Source organism: Leucopleurus acutus (genome assembly GCF_964270905.1).
Source record: "Leucopleurus acutus genome assembly, chromosome: 12".
Classification (NCBI taxonomy): domain Eukaryota; kingdom Metazoa; phylum Chordata; class Mammalia; order Artiodactyla; family Delphinidae; genus Leucopleurus; species Leucopleurus acutus.
The window spans coordinates 52,866,936-52,883,394 of NC_139154.1; the positions used below are offsets into that span (position 1 = coordinate 52,866,936).

The following is a 16,459-nucleotide window of genomic DNA, read 5'->3' on the forward strand; positions in this document are numbered from 1 at the left end:
TCTGAGGAGAATGTACTGCATACGCTGTTTCCTAGACATCGATTAAATAGTTGGGAAGAAACAGAGTAGTAATGCCACTTGTTATATTTTCTTTTTTAATGGATAATCTCATCTCACATGTCTTTTGAATATTGTCTTAAATGTGTGTTAATATATGTAACTTATGGTCAGTTTACTTTGTTTTAATATGTACATAATAGCTTTTTCTTGGCAATTTCCTACCATAACTAAAAAAAAAAAAAAATCAGTTAAGTAAGTTTCAGTTTAGTCCAATAGATAGTTAGCATCCTCAAGATTTATTACAGTGTATTGCATGTTATAAAAATCTCACTCAAAATAATGTTTCAGCTTTCAGCCTCATATCTAAATGAGTAAATTTGTAAAGTAAATATATATAAATATTGCATGGCACTATAAAGGCTGCACATGAATATAGTCAAATGAGTGGTTAAACAGCTTCATTAGTACAATTAAATTGTTAAGTTTATAACTAAAGTTTTTTCTGCTTTGCTAGAAATGGATTTAGTTTTAGATGATAATAGTGACATTGTGTGAAATGAGAAGTTTATGCTGAGAAAATGGGAAAGTCTAGATAAAGCTGTCCGTGAGCATTTTGAAGATATTGCATATGAAGTCGTTAACAAAAACGGTGTAAACAGAGCTTTCAGTATATCTCAAGTGTTGGATGTTCCATGAATCTCTGTTGCTCATTCCTGTACTTGGGTAACTTTCAAACTTCCATGCAATCACCTTGAGTTATTTTATACTTATTTCCTTACTCTTCTATGCTCTTCTTAATCTAAAATTGTAAAACCAATTCCAGTTTTTTTGGTATTTCCACAAGTTACATAGAGTGACCTTTACATTATTATTGCTAATAATGTTGTTGCCTGATAGTTTGTGCTATTGAGGAAAAAAACAGATTGGTTGAAACTTTGCATTCAGTATCAAGAGATTATACCTGGTTTAGAGGTTGACTGACACCTACTTCAGGGTTTTGTGTTGAGAGAGATGGTATTTTTGGAGCATTGAGACTGAGGAATGACCTTTATACTATTTGTAAGGGGACAGCTTGAAGATCACATGGTAGACAAAAGGTCAGTAAGGGTATTGTAATGTAGTTGACTTGAAATGAACTATAAATGAGAGGAAAATACTGAAGACACTTATATTTCACTTAAAATGATTGATTTTGGGAACTTTTTTTTCTAGTTATTATTTTTTCTGAGCTGAGGTTAGAAATAAATTGCATGCTATGACAGTCAGCTGATAATTAGCATGGTCGGGTGGGAGAGAGGTGATGAACTGAGATTACAGTAATGTTTCATGGATATTCTTCAAAGTGCATAAATGACATATGCGTAGTATTGAGTATATTTTTGGTTTAGAGTTGAAGGACAGAAATCTTTTATTTTGATACTAATAATGTCTTCATTCTTTAACCCTTTTTTCCTCCTTTGTTTTTTTAAAGATTTTGCTCACAGATTGCCAGGAGAATGTATTCTGAATTAAAAATGATTTTTGAAACTCTTTAATACCTCTGTGGTTTTTCTGAGTAGATTCATCTCAGGTTTGATTAAATTTCCTTTAAAAGGTCTTAAATTCTTCCACTAGTGTAATTAAAATGCACCAACTGGATGAGTCAAAAAAAAGAAAATTAATGAAAATGTTATACTACAGATTTTGATTTATATTCACAAGGCCATTTGTAATGAATATTGTTCCTTTTCAAAGGGCATGCATCACAGAAGGAAGCCATGGACGTGAGCCTTGATATAACAGCACTCAGCATCCTCCAGCAGCCAGAAAAACTTCAGTGGGAGATTGTTGCAAATGTTCTTGAAGACACTGTGAAGGATCTTGAAGAACTTGGGGCAAATCCTTGCTTAACCAACTCTAAGAGTGAAAAGACAAAGGAAAAGCACCAGGAACAACACAACATTCCCTTTCCATGTTTATTAGCCGGAGGTTTATTAACATATAAATCTCCTGCTACCTCACCCATTAGTAGTAATTCTCACAGGTCACTGGATGGTTTAAGCAGAACTCAGGGTGAAAGTATATCAGAACAAGGGTCAACTGACAATGAATCCTGCACTAATTCAGAATTAAATTTTCCTCTGGTAAGAAGGACTTTACCCATTTTGCTTCTTTATAGCATCAAGGAATCTGATGAGAAAGCAGGAAAAATCTTTTCACAGATGAACAATATAATGAGTAAAAGTTTGCACGATGATGGTTTTACAGTTCCACAGATTATTGAAATGGAGCTGGATAGTCAGGAGCAGTTGTTGTTGCAGGATCCTCCTGTGACTTACATTCAGCAATTTGCAGATGCAGCAGCCAACCTTACCTCTCCAGATTCTGAGAAGTGGAACTCTGTGTTTCCCAAGCCTGGGACTTTGGTTCAGTGTTTGAGGCTGCCAAAGTTTGCGGAGGAGGAGAATCTTTGTATAGACTCAATAACTCCTTGTGCTGATGGAATTCATTTATTAGTAGGACTGCGGACATGCCCTGTTGAATCCTTGAGTGCAATAAATCAAGTAGAGGCCTTGAATAATTTAAATAAGTTAAACTCTGCACTATGTAATAGACGGAAAGGTGAGCTGGAATCAAATCTTGCTGTAGTGAATGGTGCAAATATTAGTATAATCCAACACGAATCACCAGCAGATGTACAGACTCCTTTGATAATTCAACCTGAGCAGAGGAATGTTAGTGGTGGATATTTAATACTTTATAAAATGAATTATGCCACTCGGATAGTGACTTTAGAAGAGGAGCCAATAAAAATCCAACATATCAAAGATCCCCAGGACACAATTACCTCGCTCATTTTGCTTCCGCCAGATATACTGGATAATCGAGAGGATGACTATGAGGAACCTGCTGAGGAAATGCAGTTAACCTCAAAGAATGGCATTGAGAGAGAGAAAAAGTCTGATATTTCTACTCTTGGACACCTGGTAATAACCACTCAGGGAGGATATGTAAAAATATTAGATCTTTCAAACTTTGAAATTTTGGCCAAAGTGGAACCTCCTAAAAAGGAGGGCACTGAGGAACAAGACACATTTGTTTCTGTCATTTACTGCTCGGGCACAGACAGGCTGTGTGCATGCACCAAAGGTAAGCTATTGATTAGTTTGGTTCTTCTACAAATCTTATAAAATCAATGTATATGGCATTCATTTATGTGCATACTTAGCATGAATTTTAGATCCATATAGATGGAAATTTATTTTTTTTATAATGAAGTCGTAAATCTTTCTACTGTTTTAACTGTTTTTAAAACTTTTTTCTACTGCCCTAGGTAAGGATTCTAATTTAAATAAGTTAATAAGTCTCTCAGAAAGTATCTTCTCTGCTTTAACCTCAAGAAAATAACCTGCTGTTGTTTCTGTGAGTCCTGACTCTGCATCTGCTCAAATTTGTGGCTTTGGACAAGTTACTTTAAACTCAGTAAACCTTTGTTTCTTTATTTATAAACTAGGACAAGGCAGCCTATTTCCAGGCTTGGTAGAATTAAATGAAATAATGTATGTAAAGTTTCTGGCACAAATACATGTCCTTATTTCCTTCTGAAATAAAAGTATTTAGTAAATAATTATTAGTTTTGCCAAATAAATTTTTCTTGTCTTATTTACTCTTAACCTTTTGCTGATAGTGAATCAGTTTTACAACATTTGAGGCTTCATACAGAGTAACAGATAGTGTTACTAAGGAATTACTGACAATATCAAGAAGATGAATAGTCCTGTTGATTGTTTAGTAGGAATTTAGGGCCAGGAAATATTTGAAGCCTAAGTAACTATAACCAATGCTTGGCAGAGGAATTGGGTTTGGGAAGAGTTATGCATCTCATTTGTGGTTCTGGTAGGAATTAACCTGAATTTTTCCTCTCTTTAAAAAGATTTTAAGAGTTTGGCTAAGAAGGATAACAGTGGACGTAGTGGTGTGGGTTGCCTTCTTTGAAACACATCTAGTGAAATAACAAGGGGAAAAAAAATCTTCAAATAACATCAAAATCCAACTAGATTATTTTAAAAAATGAGCAGTGTAGAATAATTTTAGAATAATAGAACTTTCAGAAAAACCATTAAAATACTATGTGGTGTCAAGGATAAATTGAGCTTATTAATCATGTATATGCCAGTTCATTTCTGTGAGAGTTTTACCTCTGTTAATTTGTTTAGTCATCACACCAACTTTATGAGTTATGTACTGTTATTGTCTCCATTTTACAGATAAGGAAACCGAGGGAAAGAGGTTAAGTAACTTGCCTAAGTCACAGAGCTAATAAATGACAGAGTCAGCGTTCAGACCTGGGCAGTCTGTCATCAGAGTGCTTAAACTACATTAAACTGCCACAATGTAATAAAAGCAGAACACCCATACATTGAATTTTTTGGAATATTTTAATCTGAAAGATTTAAAAAATGAAAACAATATAATTTGCTGTAGGCCATCTGGAAGTGGAGCTGGGTTTGGAACCTGAGTTACCTGGTCCCAGGGCACATATTCATAAGATACTAGTAGTTTCCACAAACGCAATCAGAGTTTAATGATTTGATTTATTTGATGAGATAGCTTTTGGCGATTCAGAGGAGAAATAGTATTTAAGCTATGAAATAGATTAATGTTTTCATGGAGTTTGGATAATGAAAATTTCTAGGAAGTGATCTCATGTAATGGAATTTATTTAGATGAATTGAAGGACAAGAGAAAGCCTGAGAAGTTAACCACTTTAAAAATTATCCCCCAGTTCTTTAAGGGTTGACTGATCAAGATGCATTTGAAAAGATGAGATTAATAACAATAAAGAGGACAGAAAAGTTGATGTTTTAAAATGTATGTATGACAGTCCATAAAGTAGATTTTTGAAAAGCACTGTAGACTGTAAATCAAATGGATTTGACTCTGTCTTGTGAGTATATTCAAATAGCATAAGACTCTCATGGAGAAACATTGAGTCTTTTGATAAAAATCTCCAATCAATGTTGTAAGTTAATTTTTTTTTTTTTGGCCACACCATATGGCATGTGGGATTTTACTTCCCCCACCAGGGATCGAACCTGTGCCCCATGCAGTGGAAGTGTGGAGCCCTAACCACTGGACCACAAGGGAATTCCCTATTATTATTATTTTTTGATGAGAACTCTTAGGATTTACTCTTAACAACTTTCATATATAACACACAACTATTGATCTGTTTTTATTTCACTGATTCCTTCTCCTGTCATCTCAAATCTGCATTGAGTCTCTAGTGAACTTTTTCATTTTAGATACTTTTCAACTCTAGGATTTCCCTTTTGTTCTTTTAAAATAATTTCTTTTTTTTTGTTGAGATTCTTTATTTGTTGAGTCATTTTCACCGTTCGTTCTTCTAATTCTCTATACCTGGTTTCCTTTTATTCTATAAAATATTTACAATAGCTTCTTTGAAGTATTTGTCTGCTAAATCTAAATATGGGTGCTCAGAGATATTTCTCATTGATTTTGTTTTTCTTGAGCATGTGTCACTCTTCACATGTTTTATAATTTTTAATTTAATACTAGACATTTTAAATAATGTTGTAGAAACTCTGGACTATGATTTACCCCCCTTTGGAGGGGGTTGTTGCATTGGTTATTTGGTAACCCACCTGGCCTAAATCTGTGAAATCTGTTTCGTTTGCAGTGAGCAGCCACTGATGTTTCTTTCATTTTTTTACCCCCTCTGGTTTTTATTTATTTATTTTAAAAAATGTATTTATTTTACTTAATTATTTTTGGCTGCATTGGGTCTTTGTTGCTGCAGGCGGGCTTTCTCTAGTTGCGGCGAACGGGGACTACTCTTTGTTGTGGTGCGTGGGCTTCTCATTGCAGTGGCTTCTCTTGTTGCAGAGCACGGGCTCTAGGTGCGCGGGCTTCAGTAGTTGTGGCTCACGGGCTCTAGAGCGCAGACTCAGTAGTTGTGGTGCACAGGCTTAGTTGCTCTGTGGCATGTGGGATCTTCCCGCACCAGGGCTCGAATCTGTGTCCCCTGCATTGGCAGGCGGATTCTTAACCCCTGCACCACCAGGGAAACCCTCTGATTTTTATTTTTAAGACTTGTATCTTGTTTGTTGCCTCTCTGTCCACATAGTTTAGTATTCAGCCAATGATTTTGATAATTGGCTGTGACGAAACACCTTTACTGGTAAGGTTGTGTTCAGGTGTGCCTTGGCTGTTACTATCTTTATTTTTATTTTCTCTTGTGCCCTTTCAGGTCTTTTCTACGTAGGCATGGGGACTTGGTTGACTGAGAATATGTTGATGGCTTGGACCCCATCTGGTCTTTGCTGCACATATTTGCAACCTCTGATCAATGTGGGATGTGTGGAATGTTTACCAAGCCCCCTATGTTTCTTTCTTAATCTCTCGTTATTTCTAGTGTTTTGTTTGTCCTACACAGGATTCTGACTTCGGATAGTAGAGTAGATGGGCCTTCTTTTCGCCACTGAGCCACTTTAAGCGGACAAGCTTTCCAAATCAGAGTCCCCTGTGGCAGTAGTAGCATATCTGCTGGTTTTCACCGTTCGACCCACTCTGTTTAAATTACAGTTTTGTCCAACTTTATAGATGCTTTTCAGGAGTAAGATTTTTGTCTTCCTTATTATTCTGGAAGCGAATCTCCAAATATTTTTGTTTTTTTTTTGTTCTTAAATATTTGCTAAGCTCATTTTCCATTTTCTTTTCTGTGATAGAAATAATGAAAAATAGAAATTTGATTTGATTTCATTTTATTGTGAATGCTTCAAAAAATTAAGAATCTTTGTTCAGTTTTGTTACTGCTGTGATTAAGAGATTGGGCTGTGGATTCCAACATAGCTAGTGCATCAGTTTCCTCATCTGTAAAGTGGCCACAATTATACTCCCTACTTTAAGGTTATTTGTGAAGACTAAATGAATTAAGCATTTAAAATAGTGTCTTACACATGTAAGTACTAGATAAATAACTATTTTTACATATGTTTATGTATTTGCCATTTTCATCATTAAATTTAATTTTCCTTGACAGTTTGATTTCTGAATTCTTAGAGATATGTCACTTTGGTAGCCCTCTTTTTTTGCCTTTTGAGTGAAATTAAAATAAATTAAGTTTCTTAACTAAGTAGTAGACACTTGTCTGTTTACCTATTTTTCATGTACCTACGTTGATGGAATTTTACTACACTGTAGGTGGTGAGCTTCATTTTCTCCAAATTGGAGGAACCTGTGATGATATTGATGAAGCTGACATACTAGTGGATGGATCTCTTTCTAAAGGAATAGAACCGTCTTCAGAAGGTTCCAAACCTTTATCAAATCCTTCAAGTCCTGGCATTTCAGGTATGGTATTAACTTTTTAAAATGATTCTTAAAAATGCAAATTCTTGTGATGTTCAAAGTTTTCTGGATCTTTCTTATATTATCTTAAACATTATTTCATTTATAGTCAATTCTTGGTTACTTTGAGAGAGTTCATTTCCTTGTGGACATTCTGTTGCCAGGCTTGTTTTTGTCTATTGTTTATCACTATTTTTTCAGTAGTTGGAAAATGTTGTAAACATTAGAATAAGAAATGGTTCTCAACCTGTGGTAGGTTGATCAGTTTTGGTGAAGTCACCTAAGAGGTAAAAACATTATTTTGGTCGTTAAGGAGCTTTCGGTCTAGTTAGGGAGCAACAAAGCATATGAAAAAGAGAAGAGTTCATTAAGTAAGTGTAAAGTGAGTGGAATGGCTAATATTACTAACATTACTACTGGAATAAAAATGCTGAAAAAATATTCTTTCCCAGGGGTGATATATTCAGACTCTCATTGCCCCATTGTGAACCTTTAGATAGGTTTTGTTTTGTTTGTTGTTTTTGCCTTTTCTCCTACCCATCTTCTCTACTGTCCTCCAAAACTTGTTTTTCAAAAGAAGTAATGTTAGCATTGTTACTCCTGCTTAAAAATCTTTACTTGCTCTGTGGGCTAATAACTAGTCTTTTTCTCAACCTCCAGTTATAGGAAACTTTTCATGATTTCTTAAGTGTATTCAGTTTCATGCTCTTCATGTTACACTAAGCTCTCTTTCCTTATCCTTTCCCTATACCACAGTCCTTTTGTACTTCCATTGTGCTGTTATGTTTTATTCTTAGCACTTACCACATTTTATTCCCCAAACCTAGCATTTAAAAGAAATTTAATGAATCTTTAAAGAAAAAATGTGTTTAAACTCAAATGTATTCCAAACAAATAATACATGAAGTTGGTATTTGTTCTTCATGAATACTTATATTTGTGCATTTGATCATTCTTCTTTGCACCAAAGGGAAACTTTTAGTGATTACTAGTATAATATATCTTAATTTTAGTGATTACTTGTATAATATATAGCAGTCTTTACTACCGTAAGGCAGGGTTTCTCATTCTCAGCACTATTGACGTTTCGGACTAGGTAATTCTTTGTTGTGGGAGGACCGTCCTGTGCTGTATTAGGAGTATCTCTGGCTTCTACCTACTTGATTGCTGTAGCACACACAATTATCCTCATCCAAATGGCCCTGGGGAGGCAAGATTATCCTCTGGTTGAGATAAAGTGACTCATGTCTCTTGCTATGTATAATTAGACTTGATTGTCTTGATTAACTACACAAGTTGGTTTAAAAAGCTAACATATTGAATGTTTTCATATTTTATAGGGTATTGGTGTAATAAGAGTTTTCATATAAATTCCATAAAAATACTATTTAGTAAAGATGAATTAGATTTTAAAGAAATAAAGAAGGAGCATTGATATGCTGTTAATGTTTACAAACAACATTTAATACAGTTTCAGTCAGATTTCTAAAAGCTCTAAGCTTTGAGGAAAAATGTAATTTGAAGTACACTTGTAATAATTTTATAGAATGCAGTGTAAACTTTCTTTGTGAAGCTATTGTAAACTTATCAGATTTCATATTTTAGTCTTTTTTAAAAGTTATTTTTGTTAATTGGAATAAGAACAACAGTTTTTCAGCTTTGTTCTACGTTAGGCATTTCACAGATGTGAATACATATGTTTGTAAACGCAAACTAATCTCTTTGAAGCAGGTTGTTACTCTTATAATACTGGTATGTATACAAGGTATTCTTAACTACCCCAGAAGTGGAAAAAATGCTGTTTAAGCTTTTGGTTTGTAAGTATTTGTTTGCCGTCAGTATAGCTTTGACTCCTTAAAAATTACTTTTTAATAGAGTAAAAAGGGGCAGATATTATGTGCTTGCAGATGTTTAGCATTTTGTTTTGTAAATGACAAAGTGTAAAAGTTAATTATTGATCTGATGTAAGTTAGGCTTGCATTTCAGCACCACTACTTCTGTTGCCCTTGTTAACCTGGTGCTCGTTAAAGCTCAGTCAGGGCTCTTCTAACAGGTTGAGTTTAGGTTTCTCCAATAAGTACCCTTTCTATAATTTAAAATATTCAAGATGGATTTTTCTTAATGTTAGTTATGTAGTCAGTGCTAGTTGCTTTAGTTGTATATAGGTATCTGAGCCTACATTATTAACTTTGAGGCCATTTGGTGAATGATGTAATTGACTAGACAAAAAACATGGATTAAAACTTTTTTTAAAACCTATTTCAAATTCTACATTCACTATTGTTAAGGAGTTGATTTATTGGTGGACCAGCCATTTACCCTTGACATCTTGACGTCTCTAGTGGAGCTAACCCGCTTTGAGACTTTGACTCCACGGTTTTCAGCTACTGTTCCTCCATGCTGGGTAGAAGTTCAACAGGAACAGCAGCAAAGGAGGCATCCTCAGCATTTGCATCAGCAACATCATGGAGATGCTGCTCAGCACACTAGAACTTGGAAACTACAGACTGACAGGTAAAACATTCTTCCAAGCTCATCTTATATATTTGTTAGAGACAACATAGAATTATTATATATGTTACTCTTTTCTTAACTTTTGCATATTAACAGCTTTGTTCCTTTCATTTGTCACCTTAATTTTAGAAATTCCTATATTCTTAGTTGTAGGATAAAACGCTAAGAGTAATCCATCATTGCAGTTTGTTAAATAAATTTGTGGATTGTGTGACTAAATACTTAAATGTTTGTTTTGTGTAGGTACTTTTTTTTTTAATATGAGTTTTCCTTTTTTCTGTTTTTTAAAAATTTTTATTGGCGTATAGTTGATTTACAATGTTGTGTTAGTTTCAGGTATACAGCAGAGTAAATCAGTTATACATATACCTATATCCACTCTTCTTTTAGATTCTTTGCCCATATAGACCATTACAGAGTACTGAGTAGAGTTCCCTGTGCTATGCAGTAGGTTCTTATTAGTTATCTATTTTATATATAGCAGTGTGTATTTGTCAATCCCAGTCTCCCAATTGTGCAGGTACTTTTGAAGGCACTAATAATATGGCTTTCATGGAATTTACATTCTGGTGGGGATAGACAGACAGTAGCAGATATCTACTATGTCATATATAGTCATAAAAGCTCTGAAGCATGTTAAAACAGTATGGTGATAGAATAGTTGTTGGGTGTGTACATGTGTGTGAGCGTGAGAGAAGGAGAGAAGATATGTGTGATATTTTTTTATATAAGGGCCCTCAGAAAGGCCTCCATGAAGACATTAATTTGGAGACAATAGCAAGTACAGAGACCCTGAGAGGTATGTTTTATGAATTTTAGGAAGAGCAAGGACACTACTATTGGAGTGCAGTGAACATGGAGGAGAGTGGTAGGAGGTGAGATCAAAGGAAATGGTTGGTAGCCAGATCATGACCATCTTTATAGGCCATAGTGAGACTTTCATGTTGAGTGAGATGGGAAGATGTTAGATGGTTTTGAATGTAGGAGTGATGCGATATAATTTATATATTAGAAGGATACATTAAGACTGCTGTGTTGGTAGTAGATTACGAGTGGTTGTGGTGTGTGTATTGGGGAGAAGTGATAGAAGCAAGGATTCTAACTTGATTGCTGTTGTGGTAATTCAGGTAATTATGGTGCTGTTGATGGTAACTTGGACCATGATGATAGTTGATGGAGGAAGTGAGGAGTGGTCACATATAGTTTGGAGGTAGAAGGAATAGTGTATGCTAATATACTGAGCATCTGGTGTGAGTGAGAATAGTTAAGGATGACTAATGTTTTGGATTGAGAAATGGAATTTCTTTTTACTGATATTGAAGTTAGTTATCAAGTAATTTGGGTTTATTTATGATAAGTTTGAGATACCTAGTAGGCATTTGGATATGAATCTGGAATTTAGTGGAGTTTTATTTTACAGCATATATGTAGAATTTAAAATCAGAGAATGGACATGTATAAGAAATACAAAAAGTTCTTATTTTAAAATACAGATTCCTGTGACCCCTCTCTTAGGTTCAGGGTGGGCCCCATGAATCTGCACATAGTTCTGATGCCCAGTAGCTCACACTTAGGGGAACAAGGGCTTTTTGGAATGTACAGTTCCAAAGGCAGGTAGAGATTCCTGAGGTAAGATTATTCATTGCCCTAAGTTTAATCTTTCTTAGTAGAACTGCTTATCTTTCCTGATCTGATTGGGAAGCACTAAGTTTTGTTGGAGGCTGCAAATCAGAGTATGAAAGGTGATATTAGTGGTAAGATGGTTACGGCTGAAGAAAGATTTTCGCATTATTTACTATTTTCTCCCTTACTTGACAGCAACAGCTGGGATGAACACGTTTTTGAATTGGTTCTACCTAAAGCTTGTATGGTTGGACATGTGGACTTCAAATTTGTTTTGAACTCAAACATCACCAGTATTCCACAGATACAAGTGACACTGCTGAAAAATAAAGCTCCAGGCTTAGGGAAAGTCAATGGTAAGAATGGATCAAACTTTACATTTGAAGATTTTATCTTGTAGTTGGTTTCTTAAAAAAACGAATTTTCAACTTGGCTGTCTAGGTTTGACGTCCCTCCTTGCCCCCCCACCCCTGTGGTATTTTCCTTCTTTACTTTTTGTGGTTCTATTTAGAAAAGTTAATCCAGAGAACATTTAAGAGCTTTTCAGTAACTCATTGTTGTTCAGACTTGCATAAACTTGAGTAATTTAATTATGGTTCTTGGGAAATGCAGTTAGTTCCTGTGTGAGTTAGTTTCACTTTTAGCATTACTAGACTTACGCATTTCTCTTCCTAAGAGGAGACTTGATTGGGAAAAGAGCTTTGTTATGGAGTCACATATTCTTTTAAGGTTATTAGTAAAACCCAGAAGGTAATGCCAGAAATACATTCATCTTTATTTATCTTTCTTACAAGTTCCGAATTTGATGTATTGAGTTATTAAAATAGATTGTACATATTTGGCATATTGGAAACTAGATGTTATTTCTCAGTGTTTTCTTCTTAATAGGATAATTTAAAAAACTGGGGATAATTTAAGAGTAAAATGGCTACTTCACATCAGGGGTAAAAACATTGAAACCTGAAAAATTTCCTGTTTCACAAATATGTATGTATGTGTTTGTGTATATATGTGCGTTTGTATATATACGTGTGTATTTGTGTGTGTGTGTGTGTGTGTGTGTATTATTTTGAATCATGACAGACTCTGATGTAATTGGGATAGGACTTAGGTGTTGGTATTTTCAAAAGTCTGCAGGTGCAGTACTGTGTAGCCTAGGGTAAGAATTCTTAGTTTAGTTGCCAGCAGATTATTTCTTCAGGTGAATATCCACCATTAAAAGAGAGAAGAGTGTATGAAACAATTGAATCTAATTTTCTTCTTCTCCTAACAACCATTTTAGCATCTGTGATAAAAATCACTGCAGTTCCCAGTTTAACAGAGAATTTTAGAATTTTAGGCACATAAATCATTGATATTAAGCAAAATTAAGTTTACTAATATTTTTATCCTCTAGAAACAGCAGTAGATAGGCAGATCACCTTTCCTTTGTCTCCAGCTCTTAACATTGAAGTGGAACAAAATGGGAAACCGTCCCTGGTTGATTTGAATGAAGAAATGCAGCACATGGATGTAGAGGAATCACAGTGTGAGTTAAATTACAGAGCTGTTGTCCATGACAGTAAAAGGAGTAGTGATCCAAATGCATCATGTTGGGCAAAGATTTCCTTATGGCTTGCAAAAACATGGTTTTAAGAACACAGTTAAAAATAACCTATAATTCTGCTTTGGCAGTATGCTTTAACTTTCAGCGCATCTCTGTGAACACAGCTGCACTAATACTTGCATTCTTGTTTTTTAATATCTTGAGATTTGAAATCATGTCATGGTTCTATAATTTTTTTTTTAATCAAGGTGAATGTAAATAATATGGGAGTGGAAAAGCAACATAATATGTCAGATAATTGATTATAGTTCCTTAGCATGATAGTGAATTCTTATTTGAACACATTCAAATATGGAATTTTGTGTGGTGCTGTTACATGTAAATGGGATGGATATTTGCTTATTAAATATTACATTTTAAATTATAAGCTAACTTAAAAATGTGTATTTTTCTTTTTAGGTCTTAGATTATGTCCGTTTTTAGAAGATCATAAAGAAGACATTCTGTGTGGGCCAGTATGGCTTGCTAGTGGCCTTGATCTATCAGGGCATGCTGGGATGTTGACGTTAACAAGCCCCAAACTTGTTAAAGGTGAAGTAACATATTTTACAAAAGCAGAATAAATAATCCCACAATTGTAAAAGTAGATTAGAAAAAACTGATTTCAGAAAAGTAAGATTGTTTTTTGGGGGACTTTTCATTAGTGATTCCATCAGTTTCCTGGTAACTGAGGTAATTTCCTCTCATAAGTGATTATTGTTATGTGAAACTTCAGATCCTACTTTCTGTGTCTTGAAGGTCTCAGTGCTTTTTAAAAAAGCATAAAGAAGATGAATGTAGGATGACTTAGCATGACATACAGAATTCTTCAAATAACCAGACATCATGTTCTGGCATGTTTGCCTTTTCCATCAATTTAAAGTCCTGTGTCTTCAGAGTGTTGTATATTGTTATAATATCTTCGCTTATGGGATTTTTATAGAGGAGTTTTGAAAGTATCAGATGTAATGATCTGAGTGTCTTAAGGACAAATTATAATTAATGTATATTTTATATCTTATATCTGTAAGATATTAGATATTGCAGTAGTAGGACATTTATTTCACCTTTGTATCTCAGGGGTGAATAAAAAAAGCCAACAAATGAGACACTTACCTTGATTGTTAAAGTAAAATTGGAGGTGGGTAAGGTGTGGAGATCCTTCCCTAAACCAAGAAAATATCTGACCACCTAAGTAACAACTATTTTAATTTGTGTACATTCCCTTCATAATGTTTGTCCCTATTCACACGCTTACCTTTAGCTGCAGACATAGTATATACACAAGTTTGAATGTACTCCCTTGACTACATCTTATTCATTCATTCATTAACTTTATGAGACTCTTTAACTTTATGATGTGTTAGGCCACATCCTGGGTTACAGTGGTGAGCAAAACTAATAACATCTCTTGTCTCATATTGCTGAGAGTATAAGTTAATTTTGTTGAATGAGAGTGTGAAACTGAAAATTTTATATGAAAATTAAAATGTCGACTTTGACAAAATTGGGGATAAAATTATGTAACATGTATTTCAAAAGACTCAATAATGTAAAAGTGTTAATTTTCCCAGAATTTAGTAGAAATGACTCTTCTTCCCATCAAATTCCTAAAACTTTGAACTGGAGAAAATGATTGCTAAATTTTTGTGGATGAATAAAAGGATGATATTGGCCAGAGACATTTAGAAAAAGAAGATTGAGGTGGAGGGTCTTATTAGATTCTAGAACCTAGAATAATGCAGCAGTAAGAAGAATGTTAACAGTGTGGCGCTAGCACAGTAGGCAGACAGATCAGTGGAAAACAACAAAAGTAGCTTTTGTAATTACAGAAGGATTTCATACCTGCTTAGGCAACAATCAGCTTATGGTTTGTTCATGGGTATATTAGTTTGAGGGTATTTTTGCAATAAATTTTACATATAGATTGTATAGTATGATCTCAACTTAGTTAAAACCATATAAAATTGAAGCTAGTGATAATAACAACCAATATTTATCGAGTGCTTCCTTTGTGCCATGCAGTTATAAGTGTTTCAGTTACCTTTGAGGTAGGTACTATTATTATTCTCATTTACTTTTGAAGAAACTGAACCATGGAGAGGTTAATTTGTCACATGCCTAATAAAATGGCAGAACCATTATTAAAGCCAGGTAGTGGCTCCAAAGCCTGTGCTTTTTCAACTGTAATACTATAATGCTTATGTGTATGTATGCATTCACATATGTATGTGTGTGCATGCGTGCATTAAAGGACTGGATGGATACACATACGATACATCATTATCTTTGGGTGGTGCTTTAATGACAGTATTTTCTTTGTGTTTTTCTGTAGTTCACAAAATTTCTGTTATTAAAATGAATAACTTCTTTGATTGGGGTAAAACATGCGAGGTGTCAAAACTTTCTATCTTAGGCTGTTCATATAACTCCTGTGCTTTTTGTTCTTTTGCTACCAAAGTTTATTTAGCCATATTGTATGTAAACAGTGTAATTCGAAAATTCTGGCCAAGTGTATTTTTCTTTTTGTGGAGTTAATTTAACTTGCTCTGGGAAGACAAAAAACAATTTGATTTTTTGGTGATTGAATAATTTACCCCCTTCTGTACCACTCCTCTAGGTATGGCAGGAGGAAAATATCGTTCATTTTTAATCCATGTCAAGGCAGTGAATGAAAGAGGAACAGATGAGATCTGTAATGGTGGTATACGTCCGGTAGTAAGACTTCCATCCCTAAAACACCAGAGTAACAAGGGTTATTCACTTGCTTCACTCTTGGCAAAAGTTGCAGCAGGCAAGGTATGAAACAGTGTCATTTTGAACTGTAACGTGCTGTTTTAAACATGGTGGTTGAGATTTGACACACTGTTAGAAGTAGTATGGCCCATAATTGATTTATCAGTAGACACTTTGTTTGTTTGTATTTTTTCTCTGCAGCAAGTTAAAAAAATATAATCAAGGAGAAAATATTTGAATTAACTTTAAGCCGACTACCTAGCTTATATAAAGTACATTCAGTAGGGAATAATTGTTAGCAGGTACTTCCCTGTATAATTATTCTTAGTTCCTTGGGTGTGAGAGTTTGTTTCTCTGCCCTCTACTGATAATTCACTACTTTTGTTTGTTTGTTTGTTTGTTTTGTAAACATTTGAGAGACTGCAGGAACAGAAGTTGAGAAGTGATTTTAGAGATGTATCTTAATTTTCATGGTTCATTTTCTACAACTAGCTATATATCATGCAGTTTCCTCATACTTGTTTGATCTTGGACTTTCCTGAACTCTGGAGAGATTTTGTTTCTCTATCATCATTATTCATAAGCAACAATAGCAGTACCAGTAACACTAATCATCTTATATTTGTATAGGTCTTCCAATTTTTCAAGGAC

General features: G+C 34.5%; 1 protein-coding gene across 1 annotated transcript in view; it reads left to right on the plus strand.

Annotated features, from left to right (window-relative positions):
* The window catches only part of BIRC6 (baculoviral IAP repeat containing 6), a gene marked incomplete at its 5' end in the record, with an annotated part of 236,934 nt that overhangs the window by 54,228 nt on the left and 166,247 nt on the right, over positions 1 to 16,459 (plus strand). Inside the window, 7 exon segments of the mRNA XM_082852055.1 lie at positions 1,735 to 3,129; positions 7,204 to 7,353; positions 9,639 to 9,864; positions 11,683 to 11,843; positions 12,926 to 13,015; positions 13,493 to 13,624; positions 15,693 to 15,871. Coding sequence (XP_082708181.1) covers positions 1,735 to 3,129; positions 7,204 to 7,353; positions 9,639 to 9,864; positions 11,683 to 11,843; positions 12,926 to 13,015; positions 13,493 to 13,624; positions 15,693 to 15,871 — 2,333 coding nt within the window.